The 15,125-nt window shown below is 43.0% G+C and overlaps 1 protein-coding gene across 1 annotated transcript in view; it reads left to right on the top strand.

The window, feature by feature from the left end:
- Positions 1–15,125, top strand: part of ajap1 (adherens junctions associated protein 1) — a 28,513-nt gene that overhangs the window by 1,585 nt on the left and 11,803 nt on the right. Inside the window, exon 2 of the mRNA XM_087174404.1 lies at positions 4,485–5,248. Within this exon, the coding sequence (XP_087030530.1) occupies positions 4,485–5,248 (764 nt within the window). The remainder of the gene's footprint in view (positions 1–4,484; positions 5,249–15,125) is intronic.

Here is a 15,125-nt window from a genome sequence, read left to right as displayed (position 1 = left end):
CTCCACCCTGACAGTGGCATTTGTAGGAAGCTGCAGAATAAGTTGGAAGTAGATTTACTGAATATAGTACAGCTTAAACTGGCACCGAGGAGAGAGAGAGAGAGAGAGAGGAGTCAGGTCTGGTGAACCCTCCTCCTCCAGTGCTTTTTCCAGATTTGGGCTGAGAACCATAATCCAAATATATTGCTCAGAAATATCACATCTTACATGTAGTGTTACATCACTGGCCTTCTGTTGAAATCCTGCATTGCTGGAGTTCGATGAGGGACAGCAGAGGTTTGAGATCACACACTCTGTCTGTCTCTCTCTCTATCACAAACAAACACACACACAAACACACACACACACACACACACACACACACACACACACAAATGGTCCTGTCCTGCATAATTGAACATATGGCATCCATCACGGTCGCTGGATCAGTCGGTGCAAACAATGAAGGATAACAGCAAACATGACATATTCAAAAATGGCAGGTGTGTATATTTTGATGGTAGAGACTCCAGGTGTGTGTGTGTGTGTGTGCGTGTGTGTGTGTGTGCGTTTGTACGATGCACTTAGGTTTTGATTTGTCTGGTGTTTCTGAGCCCGCGCTGCCCTCTTTCATCTTCTGTCCGTCAACTCCCGGTTAAAATCATCATTCAGGCGAATCTTGACCTTCAAACCTGAATCCTCCAGGCCAAACAGACGCGCTAATTAACGCTGTGCTCCATAAACTTCACACAGTCATTTCATTCCCTGTGTGTCTGCCTCTGGAATGGGTTCGGCATACTGAGATCCAGGACTTGAAAGCGCCCCATGTTGGGTCACACCGAATACTGCCTGAGTAATGCTTATAAAAAGGAGCTTACAGTCAACTTTAACTTGTCCTCCAGATCAACATATAGGGTTGTGCCCCCCCCCCAACAGGGACTGCATGTACAATCACAGTGCTTCAGGATGATAAAAACGGGAGGGTGGGGGCAGTTTGAGACGTCACAATCTCCACTAAAGGGATTTCCCGCCATATTGCCGGGGCTTAACTATATTCTGAAGTTAGTAATGACGGTATGATGGAGCATGTGCTCGTAAAATAGGACACCAGACACACTTTCCCACCAGAAAGCAATCTGGTGCGTTCATGCTGTGAATAATGCACTTTATCTGCCATCTGTGCACTATACTTCCAAATTACACTTCCATTATGTGGGACGTCAACCTGTATTAGAGAGCAGTCCATAAATTATGAAACTCCAGGTCTTAGAAAATATTATGTGTCGTCCGTCTTATCTGTAGCATGTGCCGGGATTACATCAGCTGTCTGTGTGTTTTTACTGATGATCACTGCGCAGACGGGAAAACACGTGTTACCGTGTCCTGTACTGGATTATTTTACACTTTTAGAAACAATAGCAATCCTTTCATAACTGATAATCAATCATTTACAGATATGTATTAACATGTTGAACAAAAAAAAGGATAATTGATGACAGTGACTCAGGGTTTAGCTTCTTAATATTATTCAAAACAGGCTGTTAATAAATTAATAAAGTCATTATACATAATACAATGTTTATTCTTCACACTCATAATTAACTGAACTCCCGAACAGATGTTGCCACTTGGTCTTTGTATCTTTTGTCATTCGAGTTCCTTTCAGAAACAGGAATTAAAAAACAAAAAATTAGTAGTTATTTCATTTTTATTTCTATAATACAAACATTTAAATTGAAATACAAGGTGCTTTTCCTTATTTTCATTTACTTTTTCAAACTCAGTACACTGAACACTTATTTTTGTTTGAATATTGGCTAATTAATATCTTAATGTGTAAATGCTGCATTAGATCAGTTGGTACTGTATTATAGTGCGAGGTGAAACGGCAAGAAAACACACCCAAGTCAGAACCAGCTTGGTTTGAGTCGACCATCTGTTTGAAACAGCGATGACGCACCTGAGCGTCAGAGATCACATGTTAAAAAGCGAGGCGCTTCACAAACACGGTCGTTGAACGTTTTAACTGATCGTTTTGCTTCCCGCTCCACATCATATTATTCATGATGAACAACCACTTTTCTTATCAGATATCACATTAATTTGTCCCGGGGAGTTAAAATCGAGTTACCTCGAGTGTGCTGATTGGGGAAGTGCCAGGATCTCAGTCTGAGGTCAGGGACAAAACACTCGCACAAATTATCACCCATATTTTTAACTGTCAATAATACACTGACCTTGTCGCTGCTCTTTCACGACCGCATCAGTCACCATTTATTGCTCAATTAAAATGCCATTCTAAATTATTTCTCAGTTAGTGGTGTGCTGGTCGCTGCGACCTCAAAGGAAAGGTGGGGGTGAATGATCAAGTCTAAAGTCCTGTTGTTCTTTTACTATTTAAATTCACATCAGTGATGGATGAGGGTACGAGTCGACGTGTTTGAATTGATCATTTGTCAAATTAAATTATATAATTTGTCGAAGGATGAAGTCCCGACGCCGTCAGAGTCGGTGCAGGAAGAAAAGCCTTGTCATCATCAAGTAGCAGACGTGGAGAAAGTTCCTCCAGGTCAGATATTACTCCAATACAAGTGAATCGTTCTGTCACATTTCTACTTGTGTTAAAGTACTGGAGTACTCCATTTAAAAAAAATACTGAAGTATTCAAAAGTACAGTTTTTTTAATCACTGACTGACCTTTAGAATAGGTCTGAAAGTTTATCTGGAATTTAAAAAAAGAAAAGGTTCCTCAAGCTGGACGGCGGTGATGAAGTTTGATCGTGGTTAAACACAGCACACATTTAAAGCTTTCTTTATTTCTTTCTTTATTTCTAAAACTGTGGACTAAAGATGCACTCCATCGCATTTTTCAAAATAAAATAAAAATAAATCCGCTGACTAAAAGCTCTGCTTCAGAGTAAGGCCGGCACAATATGAGGAAGATCGGTGAAGCGGTAAAGTAACTCAAGTGAATGTACTTTGTTACTGTCCTCCCCCGTCAGGTAGAGCAGTTTGAACGAAAGAGAAATAATATATTATTTGTTTGAGTTCATTCAAATTCAACCCACAAATCCAAAACCTACGGAACTGGAGTCTGCCACTTCACTGAAGTGACAAGATAACATGACCGTCAGGCAGTCGCATTTTATGAACTCCGCAAACAGCCACACCTTTATCTGTATTTATAGATTAAATCCGAGGTTTGACTTGGATTGGGACGCACTGAGGTACACGCCGCGCGGCCTGTTGGAAAGATAGATTGACTTCCTGATCAGAATTGACGTCCCCATTAAGTCGAGACGACAGAAAATGATTTCAAATCCACAGCAGAGCCATTGTAATTCATCAGATCTCTTGGTGTGAACTCACTGGGCCTGGTGCAGTCATCCTGCCATTTCCTGAACACTCATATTTGATAATCACTGTGATGTAGATTTGCATGTGAGAAGAATCGCTTATGAGTAAAGATCATAAAAAAAACCCACATCACCGGCGGACGTCCGGTTTTCGTCTCGACAAGAGTCACCGTGGGTCGACGATCTTTGAGAGACTTGTAAAAACATAACTCTGTGATTAGATGATCGACAGACGTCTCGGTGTTGCCTCTGACAGTCGATGAACCCATTCACACTTTTCCATCCATCATCACCTCTGTGACGCCTCCAAAATGAGTCCTCCGTGTGCGGCTTAAATTGGCCAAGGACAGCAGAGATGAGAGATAGCCCCATAATGAGCTTTCTCCCTTAGGAATCAATGCGTAGCTCCGTCCCAGGGGCCACTGAAGGTTGTCTGTAAAAAAAATCAGTCCGCTGCAGGGTCTTAGCCCGAGCAGCCAGCCGATCCATCACCTCGCCGTCACGTCGATGAGCAGGAGCGAGCTCCGCGCAGCACCAAAAAGGACATTTTGGGACACTCTCTGGTGTTGAATAAATTAACGCCACAGCCGTGTAGTAGGTGGAGATTGCTGCGATATACTTGTGGCGCCGTGTCGTGCGCTGGCGTTTGCGCGTTACATCCCCGATCATTGCGCTGCATAATCAAATTGCCCTTTGGGAATCAGATGACTTTGTGTCTGCGGGAGATAATGCAGAATATGATGATCAGCTAAACCAGCGCTGACCTTGTGTGTCAGTGTAATCATCCCTGGATTGATATGAATCTGTAACATCAAGGAGACGACCTCACTGCTTCTGACGGCTGAGAGCAAAGAGTGCAAATCCACAATCTTACGCTCACATGTTTTACAACATTTAACTCTGTGTCTGACCTTTAAACTGTAATTCAAGAGGTGCTCAATTATTATTGAAGGTTAATTGAGTAGGAGTTTAAGAAGTTGCGGAGTATAACTTTGCCAAGCGTGCAAATGGAGGGTGAATACAGATGTGAGTCATTAGGTTAGGTCTCTCAGCTGACAGACGGAGACGGGGTGAAGCTGGTTGGTATGATTTAAACGTGTAGCTCTCTGTGTTTGAATCTAAAACAGTTTCTCTCTCCTTCCTCCGCAGTCCGTCTGCTCCGAGGCCAGGCAGCTGTGTGGGGCACCGGGTGTGGATCCTGCTGGCCATGACCCACCTCACCCTGGACTTCTCTGTGTGCAGCCCCCTCGGTCAGGGTCTGGGGATCAAACTCACGCCCAAATCGGTGCCTCGCTCCCGGCCTCGCTTGCAGCACCTCTGGGACACGCCCAACAAGCTCCACTGGAGGACGGCGAGCCCGTTGGCGGCTCGTCGGCTCCTCAACCCCGTCCCTCCGCCCCAAGACAACAGGGCAGGGGTAGGGCTGAAGGTCAAGGGTCAAAAACAGCGGAAGCCGGCGCATAAAGGACAAGCGGCGTGTAAGGAGTGCCGGTTGCGATACTCCCAGATGGAGACAGGTGATCCTTTGGCTGTAATAGCAGAAGCTCCAGCGGCATCGTCCAGCGGGAGCAGAGGAGACACGGTGAGGTTGTTACTCAGAGCCAGGAGGCAGCTCAAGTGGGACAGCTACGACAAGTCTCAGGAGGGCCGGACTACCACGGTGGCCGGATTTATCGACTGGGGGCCCACGGGGACGGACAGCGTGGACGGCGATGACAAACCGGAGCCGAATGTAACGCTGTTCACCAGGGTCTCGACCACCACGGTGGCCACGACCACTAGCACTACAGCCAGGCCCTCCCAAAGGACGTTCACTGTAGTGACCACACCAGAGCCCAAGAGGCCAAGCACCACCAAGGCCCCCATCAGCTCGGAGACTGTCAAACCACAAAAGCCATATGTGGACACACCAGGTAAGACACATACCCCCCCCCCCCCACACACACACACACACACACACACACACCTGTGAAACCTCAACAGATCTGTATGTATCAGGTTGTAAAGTCTCTTGTTACTGATGAAGGTTCAAACTGAGTGAAATGAGCTGAAGTGTCTGACAGGAGCTGCAGCAGTTCTCTGAACGATGAGGAAAGGAGCTTCAGTGCTTCCTGTCTTATCTCCTTTAGCAGAGGAAACACTGGAGCTTCCTTTACAAAAGGAAAGGAGAAAACGCCGTCCCATGATTCCTCGCCACAGCAACATTTAAAAAGCGACGCACCGCTGTAGTTTCACCACCCACGTAAATGTAGAAACAACAGAACATCTGTTTAATGTTTGTGACTCGATCCAACACTTATGGAAATCTGGCTGAGCTCCAAATCCATGAATATAGATTTTCTTCTTTTTCAAATCTAACAACAAACATATTGAATTTCTAGTGAACAAAAAACATCATAACAAAATACCATTTACATAAATGTCATTTCACTAAAGCCCCTCCATTGTGTGAAGCACTAAAAATGAATTTTCTTTACTTAACAAACATATAAAAATGTCAAAAGCTCCCACGCCAGGAAACTATAAACTTATGTTTGAATATAATTTATCCGGCCTCTTGCTCAGTTCCTAACTTTTATTTAATTATCATTTTAATGGCTCAACTTTCTCTATGTGTATTTTCTTTCATATTATCTTAATCCGAGTCTTTCCTTGACCTCATGAGAAGTGGTTAGAAACGAGATTATTTTGACTTTTCGACCATATGGACCCACGGACTAACGTACACACACTGTGACAATCTCAGAACAAGAAAGACTTGATTAGAAATGTTCACCCCCCAAAAAAAACCCTAATGATCAGAAAAGTGTAGATGTAAGAAGAAACACTGAACAAAATAATTATAGTTTAAAAGGCGTAGCGGTCACTCGGCGCCAAAATCCTCACCCACCACCACGACGGACATCTGCGGTGTGACTGCCAGTAATGCTGCCGACCGGCTTGGTTTGCGTGTTCAAACACAGCTGGCGGGGCGTGTTCACATGTGGGAGGCTGGTGGGGGATCTTTTAGCTCATCATTTATTCCAGCAGGTTAAAAAAAATAAAAAATAAAAAATGCATCTGGTAACAGGAAGTGTCACAATTAACTTATACTGGGGTAAATTACTAAGAATAGATAAAACAAACAATAACTAATGAGTAATAATAGTAAGTTTTAATAAAAATAATAATAACTATTGGCTGTAGCAGATGACTAATGTGCTCCATGTGCTTATGTAATGAATGTCCTTGACCACGCTGCGGCTCAAACACTGTACATGGGCATATGGGGTTTTTATGGACAGTCCCTCAGAGCTATGGACACGCAGCCAGGGATATTACATTTACCATTTCATTAAGTCCATGAGGAACATGTCTTCCGGAAATGGACCATACAGGTAGTCGTAAAATATAAGTCATGTTAACAACTTCTGAACAAGCACTATGCTAATTGAAGATTTTCCCATTGGGTGCATTAATATAAATGTCATAAAATTAGGCAGCGAACAGGAAGGGTGATCAAAAGTCCTTGGCCCCCTCCCTCTTCAATTACAGTGAGAAAAGCCTGAAAGCGGTGAGGAGTGAGAAAGAGAACGTTCAGTGGAAGTCCAGAGAAAATGTCTATTTTAGCCTCATTATGAAGTCAAGACAAATTGACTGCTGCTGTTTTAGGGCTTTAGTGTTTTTTAATCATTTCACTGCAAACACTTGAATTATTCTGTTTTTGTGGAGCTGTTTGTGTTTCATGCAAATATTTTAACTTAATAATGTCCTTTAAACTCACAGTCGCACAACAGACGCCGCTGGAATGTCGTGAAATAGCGTCAGTGGTACAAGAAATCCAACAGACCCGGTGATTAGAACTGATAAAAACACTGAATTAAAGCAGTTTCACATTAAAAGTCAGTGTTTGACTGACGCTCTTCAGGACAGGACGTCTCCAGAGGTTGGGAGCTCAGCTGTCGAACATTTCCTCAACTTGTTTCTCTGATAACTTCAGATCCAGACGTCCGACGACTAAAATCCTTGATCTCGTTCAAATAACAAGCTGAAGACCACCAAGGTGTAAAAAGTGTATGTGACTTTAAAACTAGATAAAAGATATTGTTGAGCTTCTGTCAGACAAAGACACTGACACGTGATAATACAGGATATGATGTCATTGACAGGCGACCAATGAAACGGAGCGGTACAATAGTAAAATCACAGATTTCTCTGGTTTGAGAAATGATGGAAACATTTGAACACAACTTAATATATATATATATATATATATATATACAGATCCAGTCATATTCAGACATTTTAATGTGGGAAAGTTACAGATTATAAGTTTAATTTCCATAATAACTGTGTAATACCATAATTCCACTGTCCACTTAATATATATAGGCAATTTAAGTCCTTTTCATATTGAAACAGAGAAACCCATCGGACCTCACGCCGCAACAAAAATGCCTACAGATGTAGGTTTTAATATTAGTGGTATAAACATAGAGTGTGCGTTGCGGTGACTGACGGGTACATACTGGAAGTGAAATTAAATGGCAGGATGTAACTGTCTTGTCAGCGTTGTTGTGATCTCTTCATTTTCTCTTGATTGGGAGGTGAGTGTGAGACCACCTGTGAGTCAGAATGACGGCTTGATATTGGATCCTGGAGGAAATCAGTCGCCACTACTAACTGAAAGCTGATTTTTCCAACTGGATGCACATTGTTATATCAATAAGCAGACTGTGTCCCATCAGGGCAGAGGAACAGAATCACTTTTCAAAGCAAAGCCGTGCTGCTTAACTGCTGCAGAAAACTTTCCTTTGCCTTCACAACACATTAACCCGTGTCTGTCTCATATCGGCCCCTAGGCGAGATGCAATTACCACGCCAACGGCACAGCGATGGATTGCTGATGAAATGAAACTATTATTGAAGGAGAGGTGCTTCACTTTGTCTCTGTCTCTTGCTCTCGTCTCTCCCGCTTTGTCTTTGAGGATGTTTATAGATAAATTACGTTCAATTTCCATCTGATTAATGCAAACTCAGATTGGGAGAAACTCCTTAAACTGATTATCTTAATCAAAGTGAGGTGATAATCACCTCAAGATTTCTGCTTGTGTCCTGTGATTTATTGCAGATTATATTCAGTTCAATTAAAAAAAAAAAAGACTTTGTCCCTGAAGGGGGAATTTAAGAGGTTTTACAAACAACTGAGGAAAGAGGTCACAAATCTCATAACACACGTCTGTAGTTTGAGGCCTCATTTTCTATATCACCTGAATCAGTTAAACTTCCTCCAGACATGTTTTAAAATCCTCTGCTATGATTCATATTTAGTTTAATTTGGTTTTCAAACATGAAGTGAAGAAACTGGGTGTGAAGCTCATCTCCTCTTACTTCCTGATTGAGAAATCTGGATCAGACTAGCAGGCGTATCAGAACAGTTAGCTAGTTAGCGTCTATTCAGAACAGTTGGTGTAGTTAGCATCTTTTCAGAATGGTTTGTGTAGTTAGCATCTTTTCAGAACAGTTAGCTAGTTAGCGTCTATTCAGAACAGTTGGTGTAGTTAGCATCTTTTCAGAATGGCTTGTGTAGTTAGCATCTTTTCAGAACAGTTAGCTAGTTAGCGTCTATTCAGAACAGTTAGTGCAGTTAGCATCTTTTCGGAATGGTTAGTGCAGTTAGCATCTTTTCAGAACAGTTAGCTAGTTAGGATCTTTTCAGAACAGTTGGTGTAGTTGGCATCTTTTCAGAACAGTAAGCTAGTTAGCATCTTTGCAGAATGGTTTGTGTAGTTAGCATCTTTTTCAGAACAGTTGGCGTAGTTAGCATCTTTTCAGAAGATTTAGCTAGTTTGCATCTTTTATTTGTTCATGTTGTTTGTTAGCTTGTAACTGGCAGTGGCTGACACAGTGTTAGCGGTTGTGGTAATGCTAATTCTCTCTCTTCCTATCTGTATTGATGCGGTGTCAAGTGTATTTAGCCCCGCCCCCCATCCCCACAAGTTGACTGGATTGGTCCCTTAGATTTGTGATGTATGAAACCCTGACTCTGTCATTGGTACACTGAAACACTGAGTCATGGTGTTAACTCATCATATGTGGCGTGTGACATAAAACTTATCATATGGACGTTAAAAGGTCAAACACTTGATTTTCATCTGAGAGTCTTTAAGAAAACATTGCATCACCAGAGTAACTGCTGAGATGTGGGACGGTTTGATCAACAGTCTCTCAGTCAGTACGTTTGAACGCTTGTTGGTTGCATTTATTTTTAATTTGTTATATTGGATCATTGTTCTGATCCACCCACGTAGCATGAAGTGGCTAAGTGTCAGTTGGATTGAAGAGAAGTATTATTTGGTACCTGAGGACGTCACTGTAGCATGTTCGGTCTCAGCAGAGTTGCATATTAAAATTTTAATGAAACCTCCTTTCACAGTTTTAACTGTAGCGGCCAAACGAGTCGACGTCCAAATTCTACAATAAATTCATAACAAAATATGTCCGAGCTCAACACTGAGGAGCTGCTTTGGCTCTGCTTCTTTTCTTGTTCTTGGCCACCCAAAAGCTGCTGCACATGCACACAATGCCAGGATAATTGAGATGTATTACACTGAAAAATGCATAACCGCTGCAAAGACAGCGTATGCATTATGTATGTCTGTGGTTGTGCGCACAAACACACACACACGCTCAGTCCTCAGTCTTCAGTGTGTTGTGATATACATTCAGAGCATCTGGCACCCAGCTGTTTGATGGCCTCTTTGTGTGGGCTTTCTTTCCATTGTGGCGTCGTGTCGGCCTCCAGGCTCACGCTCACAAGTTTCAAAAACTCACGAGTTAAAACTGTCACAGGTGAACCGTGTGAGATCGGCTCCTTTTTATGACAGTGTTGACGTCTTCCGCTTTGAGCAGTCAGACAGAAGCATGACAAACATGCAACCACAGACGGTAGAGAGAGGAGACGGCACACGTACAATCGTTTCCTGTAATTGTGTCACATGGTTGCTCCAACCCCCACCCCCTCTTTAGGAGAGTCTGTTCACTGCAATGAGACAAGTGAATGTGATCACAGTTTATGGCGTATTAAATACTGGATCAGTTTTTCACAAGCCAAATGAGCTCTATTGGAAACCTGTCTCTGTCTCAGCAACAAACTCTCTGACACACAGATCTCTCTTCTCTTCTGTCGGTTCTGGTTCCGACCCTAACCCTGACCCTATATGTGCAACCATGAATTAAAAGTTAAAACTGAAATAGAACTTGTATATCTTTGCTTAATAATACTATTATTGTTATTATTGAACTGTTAGATATAAGCTAGCAGATAAAAAAACGAGCAGCAAAATCAGGCGTACATTGAAACTGTAACTAGTGTTGTATTGGATTGTACAAGAAACAAGAAATCAAGGCCACGCCCACTTGGGAGACAGGAAGTCTAATTTTTTTACCATTGGCGCAGCTTGTAATGTGTCATCTTTTGTTGTAGAGAATCTTCGATGCAACTCCGTGAAACCACGTGTTCTGTGAGTTACATACTAACTTATCATATCAACCAGCTAACGGACAAATCATCTGCTGCTGCTGCTGCTGCTGCTGCTGCAGTGTCTCTCTATTTAAATACTGCCAGGAATCAGAGTATCAGTGTGCATCTGTGTCTCGCAGCGTGTTTGTCTGATCCGGTGTCATGTTAGAGTGAACCTCAGGGAGAGACGGACCTCACTGCTAATTGTGAACTCAGAGCGTTGATGTGGAAATGACAGTTGGCTCATAACATGTCTGTGTTAAATACAGACCTGTGGCCGAGATTTATTATTGTCTTTACTGTGGAATCACTTGATAGGCAGAATTATTTTGTCTCTGAACTGTCAAAAAAAAGCAAAAAGCGCAAATTCAGCTTCTAAAATTGTTCAGTAGCTGATTAATGACTAAATCAATTATCAACTTACAAAATATTCAGCTGTTTGTTTCATCCATCCTATTCAGGACTGTGAGGAGGGGGCCAGTGGCGTCTGAGCTCAATATGACACATTTGTGCTTCTTCATTCCTCCTAATTATAATATTTTATACATATTCAAGATCATATTTTAATATTTCTTAGAAAAGAATACTCATTATTTCACATGTGCGTTGTTCCCGCCACTGCGGGTCGGAGTCACGGCTCTCAATAACTGAATGAGATCAGTGTGTGTGTTTTCACTGCATGGACGGACTCACTGTGACTCATGAACACTGGAGGCAACCAGCACAAATGCAGGTCATTACTGTACGTAGTCCCAGCCCCATATGGCATGTGCATATCATGACCGTGATCATCTCATGTTCTCTGTGTGTGTGTGCGTGTGTGTGTGTATGTGTGTGTGCGTGTGTGCGTGGGACATCAATGTCAAACAAGGATGCTGTTAGTGTCAGGAGGCAGAGAGGATGGAAAGCAAATTTCTCTCTCTCTCGCTCTCTCCCTCTCTCTCACAGACGTAGATAGTGAAGCGGATTGTGAATCTTCAAGGTTCCAGCTCGACTGTGATCCAGTATTATCATTGATACATCAGACGATGGTCTGTGACGGCCTGTTGCGCCTGTTTCACCGTCTAGATCGAAAAAAAACTTAGAAATGCAAAGCTTCAGAGCACACTCGAAAAGTTGTCAAAGTTCCCAGGCTGCTAAAGTGAAATGTCTCCTCACATTATGTCAGACGCAGTAAACACACACACACACACACACACACACACACACACACACACACACACACTCAAAAACACACACACTTTATCGTCAGAATCTGATGGTTCAGAGTCTCCTCGTTAAATTACCCATTCACTTATTCATTCATTGTATTCATGATATCACCCTCTGATTGACACCAGCCAGTTTAGAGAAAATAGTTTTGTTGGTCGTCGGGCAGTTTTTCTCATTGTGGCTGGCCATTCAGTGTTTTCACTGTTTCACTGCACATTTATTTGGTCACTTACTTTCTTTTCTTTAACTTATAAACTGCTCCTCTTCCCCTGCAGACATGACGACAGCTGATCTCAGTCTAAGTGGAAAATCTGACGTGTGATTTGACGATTTTAATCACATTATTGTGACACAGAAGGTTTTTATATAAAGCTGTAGTTGACATTAGAGGTTGGACAGTGATCATGTACTTATTTAAACAGAATGGAAATATATATGTGTAAGTAAATGTGTCGTGCAGAACTGATTCGTCCCGTCTCATTCGTTTTTTTTTTGTCTTTATGTTTTTCTGTCCGTCCCTTTCTCGTGTACGTCGTGTCTCGGGAACGCCTCAAGGGAATCTCTTCAAATTTTGCACAAATGTTCTTTTGGACTCAAGCATGAACTTATTAGAATTTGGTGGTCAAAGGTCAAAGGTCAAAGGCCAAGGTGACCTAGGAAAAAACAACAACATATTTTTGGCCATAACTTAATTAATACGCTAATTATACAGAATTCCACACTTGTGTCTAATAAAATAAAATAATGAAGTGAAAGTCAGTGAGATCGACTACACTGAAAGCATTTATCAGACATGACTGTGAACATGGCTGTGGACTGAGAGTTGATTGGCTGGTGGAGGAGTAGAACTGTGAGGTGGTGATTCTGGTCTTGTGTTGTGACACTGGTTTTGTTTTGGTTGGAAACCAGGTACGTAATTGACACAGAGGAAGTTCATGACAGCTCGCTACCGCGTGTCTGTGTTGTACTTGTTGACTGCAGACTCTTGTGTTTCCCCTCCCACTCACTGTTGACAGTGACAGCGCAGGACAACAAAAGGAGCAGCTCTTTTGGTTATTGTGGAGAATCCGACAGCTTTCCCGCTCTAGAGAAGCTCATGTTGGGTGTTATCAGTTAAAAGGCCTTTAGCAAACATTTGCTTTTTGCCTCACTTAAGTTATTTATTTAATTATTTTATTAAAGTTTGCACAATTTCCATGTCAGTGGAGGCTGGTGCAAGCAACCGCAGTGCCGCCATGGTTACCGTTAGCTTAACATTCCCTCAGGGCTGCTACCACATGCTAACTGCTGCATTGGCATTGGGTACAACCCCCCCCTTCACACTCTCAGTCAGCAAGGTGTTATGAAGTCCACTAAACACTCAGCATGAAGCACAACTGAATACAGTTTCCCTGCGAACACGAGAGCCAACAAAACACAATCCAGCCACAAGCATTAGCCCACGCTGCTGATGCTTCCAGAGAAGAGAGAAAAATTATTTTATGCTTTATTCTAACCTATTACTCTTTTATATATTTTGATCTTCCTCCTATTGCTGAACCAAAACCAAAGCAGGAGCCTCCTCCTCCTCCTCCTCGGTCTCTGTGCACCAGCCTCCTCCATTTCATTAATCTGTGTCAGCTGTTCACACCTAGGTCTCAATTGAAGTTTAATGAGTTGTAGCCAGGGGTGGCTGCGACTCTCTGGCCATAGTTGTAACCGTAGACTATCCTCCAGTGGATCATTAAAACGGCTCAAAGGATCACAGCCCCCCCCCTCGACTCTGGAGGAAATCCATAGAACCGGCTGCAGTTGGGAAGCCATAAACATCTGCAGAGACTCAACAGGACGATTCACCCTGAACACATCTCAGTTAGTTTGTGTCGATGACTCTTGATGCTGCTCTCACAGCTCTCTGGCCATCATACAGGAGGTGTCAGAGGAGGAGGAGGAGGAGGAGGAGGAGGTGGGTGGGTGGGTGTGGAGTGGGTTATTGCTGTGGTGCCTCCAGATGCTTGCTGATTGTTCCCGGTGATTGTGCAGCTAGTAACTGCAGCCCCACTATACTCGACACAGATGGAGCCGTCAGCTCCATTATGGATATGAGATGATTAAACCCGCAGTGAGTGAAGCCACTGCTGATGACTCGGGTCGTGTCAGACGGTCTGAGGATCGCAGGGTTAAAATGTTACGACGGAGACACGGTACCGAAGACGCGGTGAGGCCTGACAGATGTGTCCCGTGGACGTTAGTGGACGTTCACAATAAAAGATGACACCCAGAGCGGGTAGTTAAAACACAGAGATCCATCTGGCAGCAATTCACCTCGCAGCGTCAAGGGGAGCGGAGGGTTAAACGAATGGAGTAAATAAGTAAGTCTCTACATCCACCGCAGAGCGAAGTGAGCACATGTAAAATGTATGTTAAGTGTCTCAGGAATCTATTTTTAAAGCAGCGAGCTCAGTGAACATTGTAATGCAGTGTTCTGACCTGTGCTGGACCTGTAGAGGCGTTAACAACACAAGCCTCTTCAACGGAGAGAGAGAGACACACACACAGAGACACAGAGAAACCACTTTTCCCCAACGGTTACCATGGCAATCCAATAAATTCGCCATTACTCTCTGTATTGACTCTCAATAAAGTGGGTAAAAATGAATCTCCTTTTCTCGAGCGTTAAATCTGGACTTAAATGCTGATGCCTGGTGACAGGCGTGCAGAGTCAAACCCTCTCTCCCTGATTTACAGAGAACTCAGCCAAGAGGAGATGAAAGGGCCAGAACGAGCAGATGCCGTTTTTACTTTCTGTTTCTCTGCTGCTCAGCTCTTTCTTCATGGCTCGACACATCTGCCTCGAGCAAGAGCAGTGCAGATGTTGACTGAGACACTATTTTGGATACGGGAGATTATTCTGTTAATCAGAAGTGATAGGACAGAATTTTAATCTGATATGACCCCCCCCACCCCCCCTTTCAAACTCACTTCACTTCACTTATTTTAGCTTTTGAGAGATTTTCAGTTTTACTGTCACGTGACAGGAAAGAGACGGATACGTTTCCTTAATTTCATATTTTAATTTAAGGGCATTAAAAATAAGA

Source organism: Seriola lalandi, unplaced genomic scaffold, assembly GCF_002814215.2.
Source record: "Seriola lalandi dorsalis isolate HSWRI2012SDOR001 ecotype SW California unplaced genomic scaffold, Sedor1 jcf7180002054347, whole genome shotgun sequence".
NCBI classification, from domain to species: Eukaryota; Metazoa; Chordata; class Actinopteri; order Carangiformes; family Carangidae; genus Seriola; species Seriola lalandi.
Note: the sequence above shows the minus strand (reverse complement) of the source record. Positions and strands in the feature narration are given on the sequence as shown.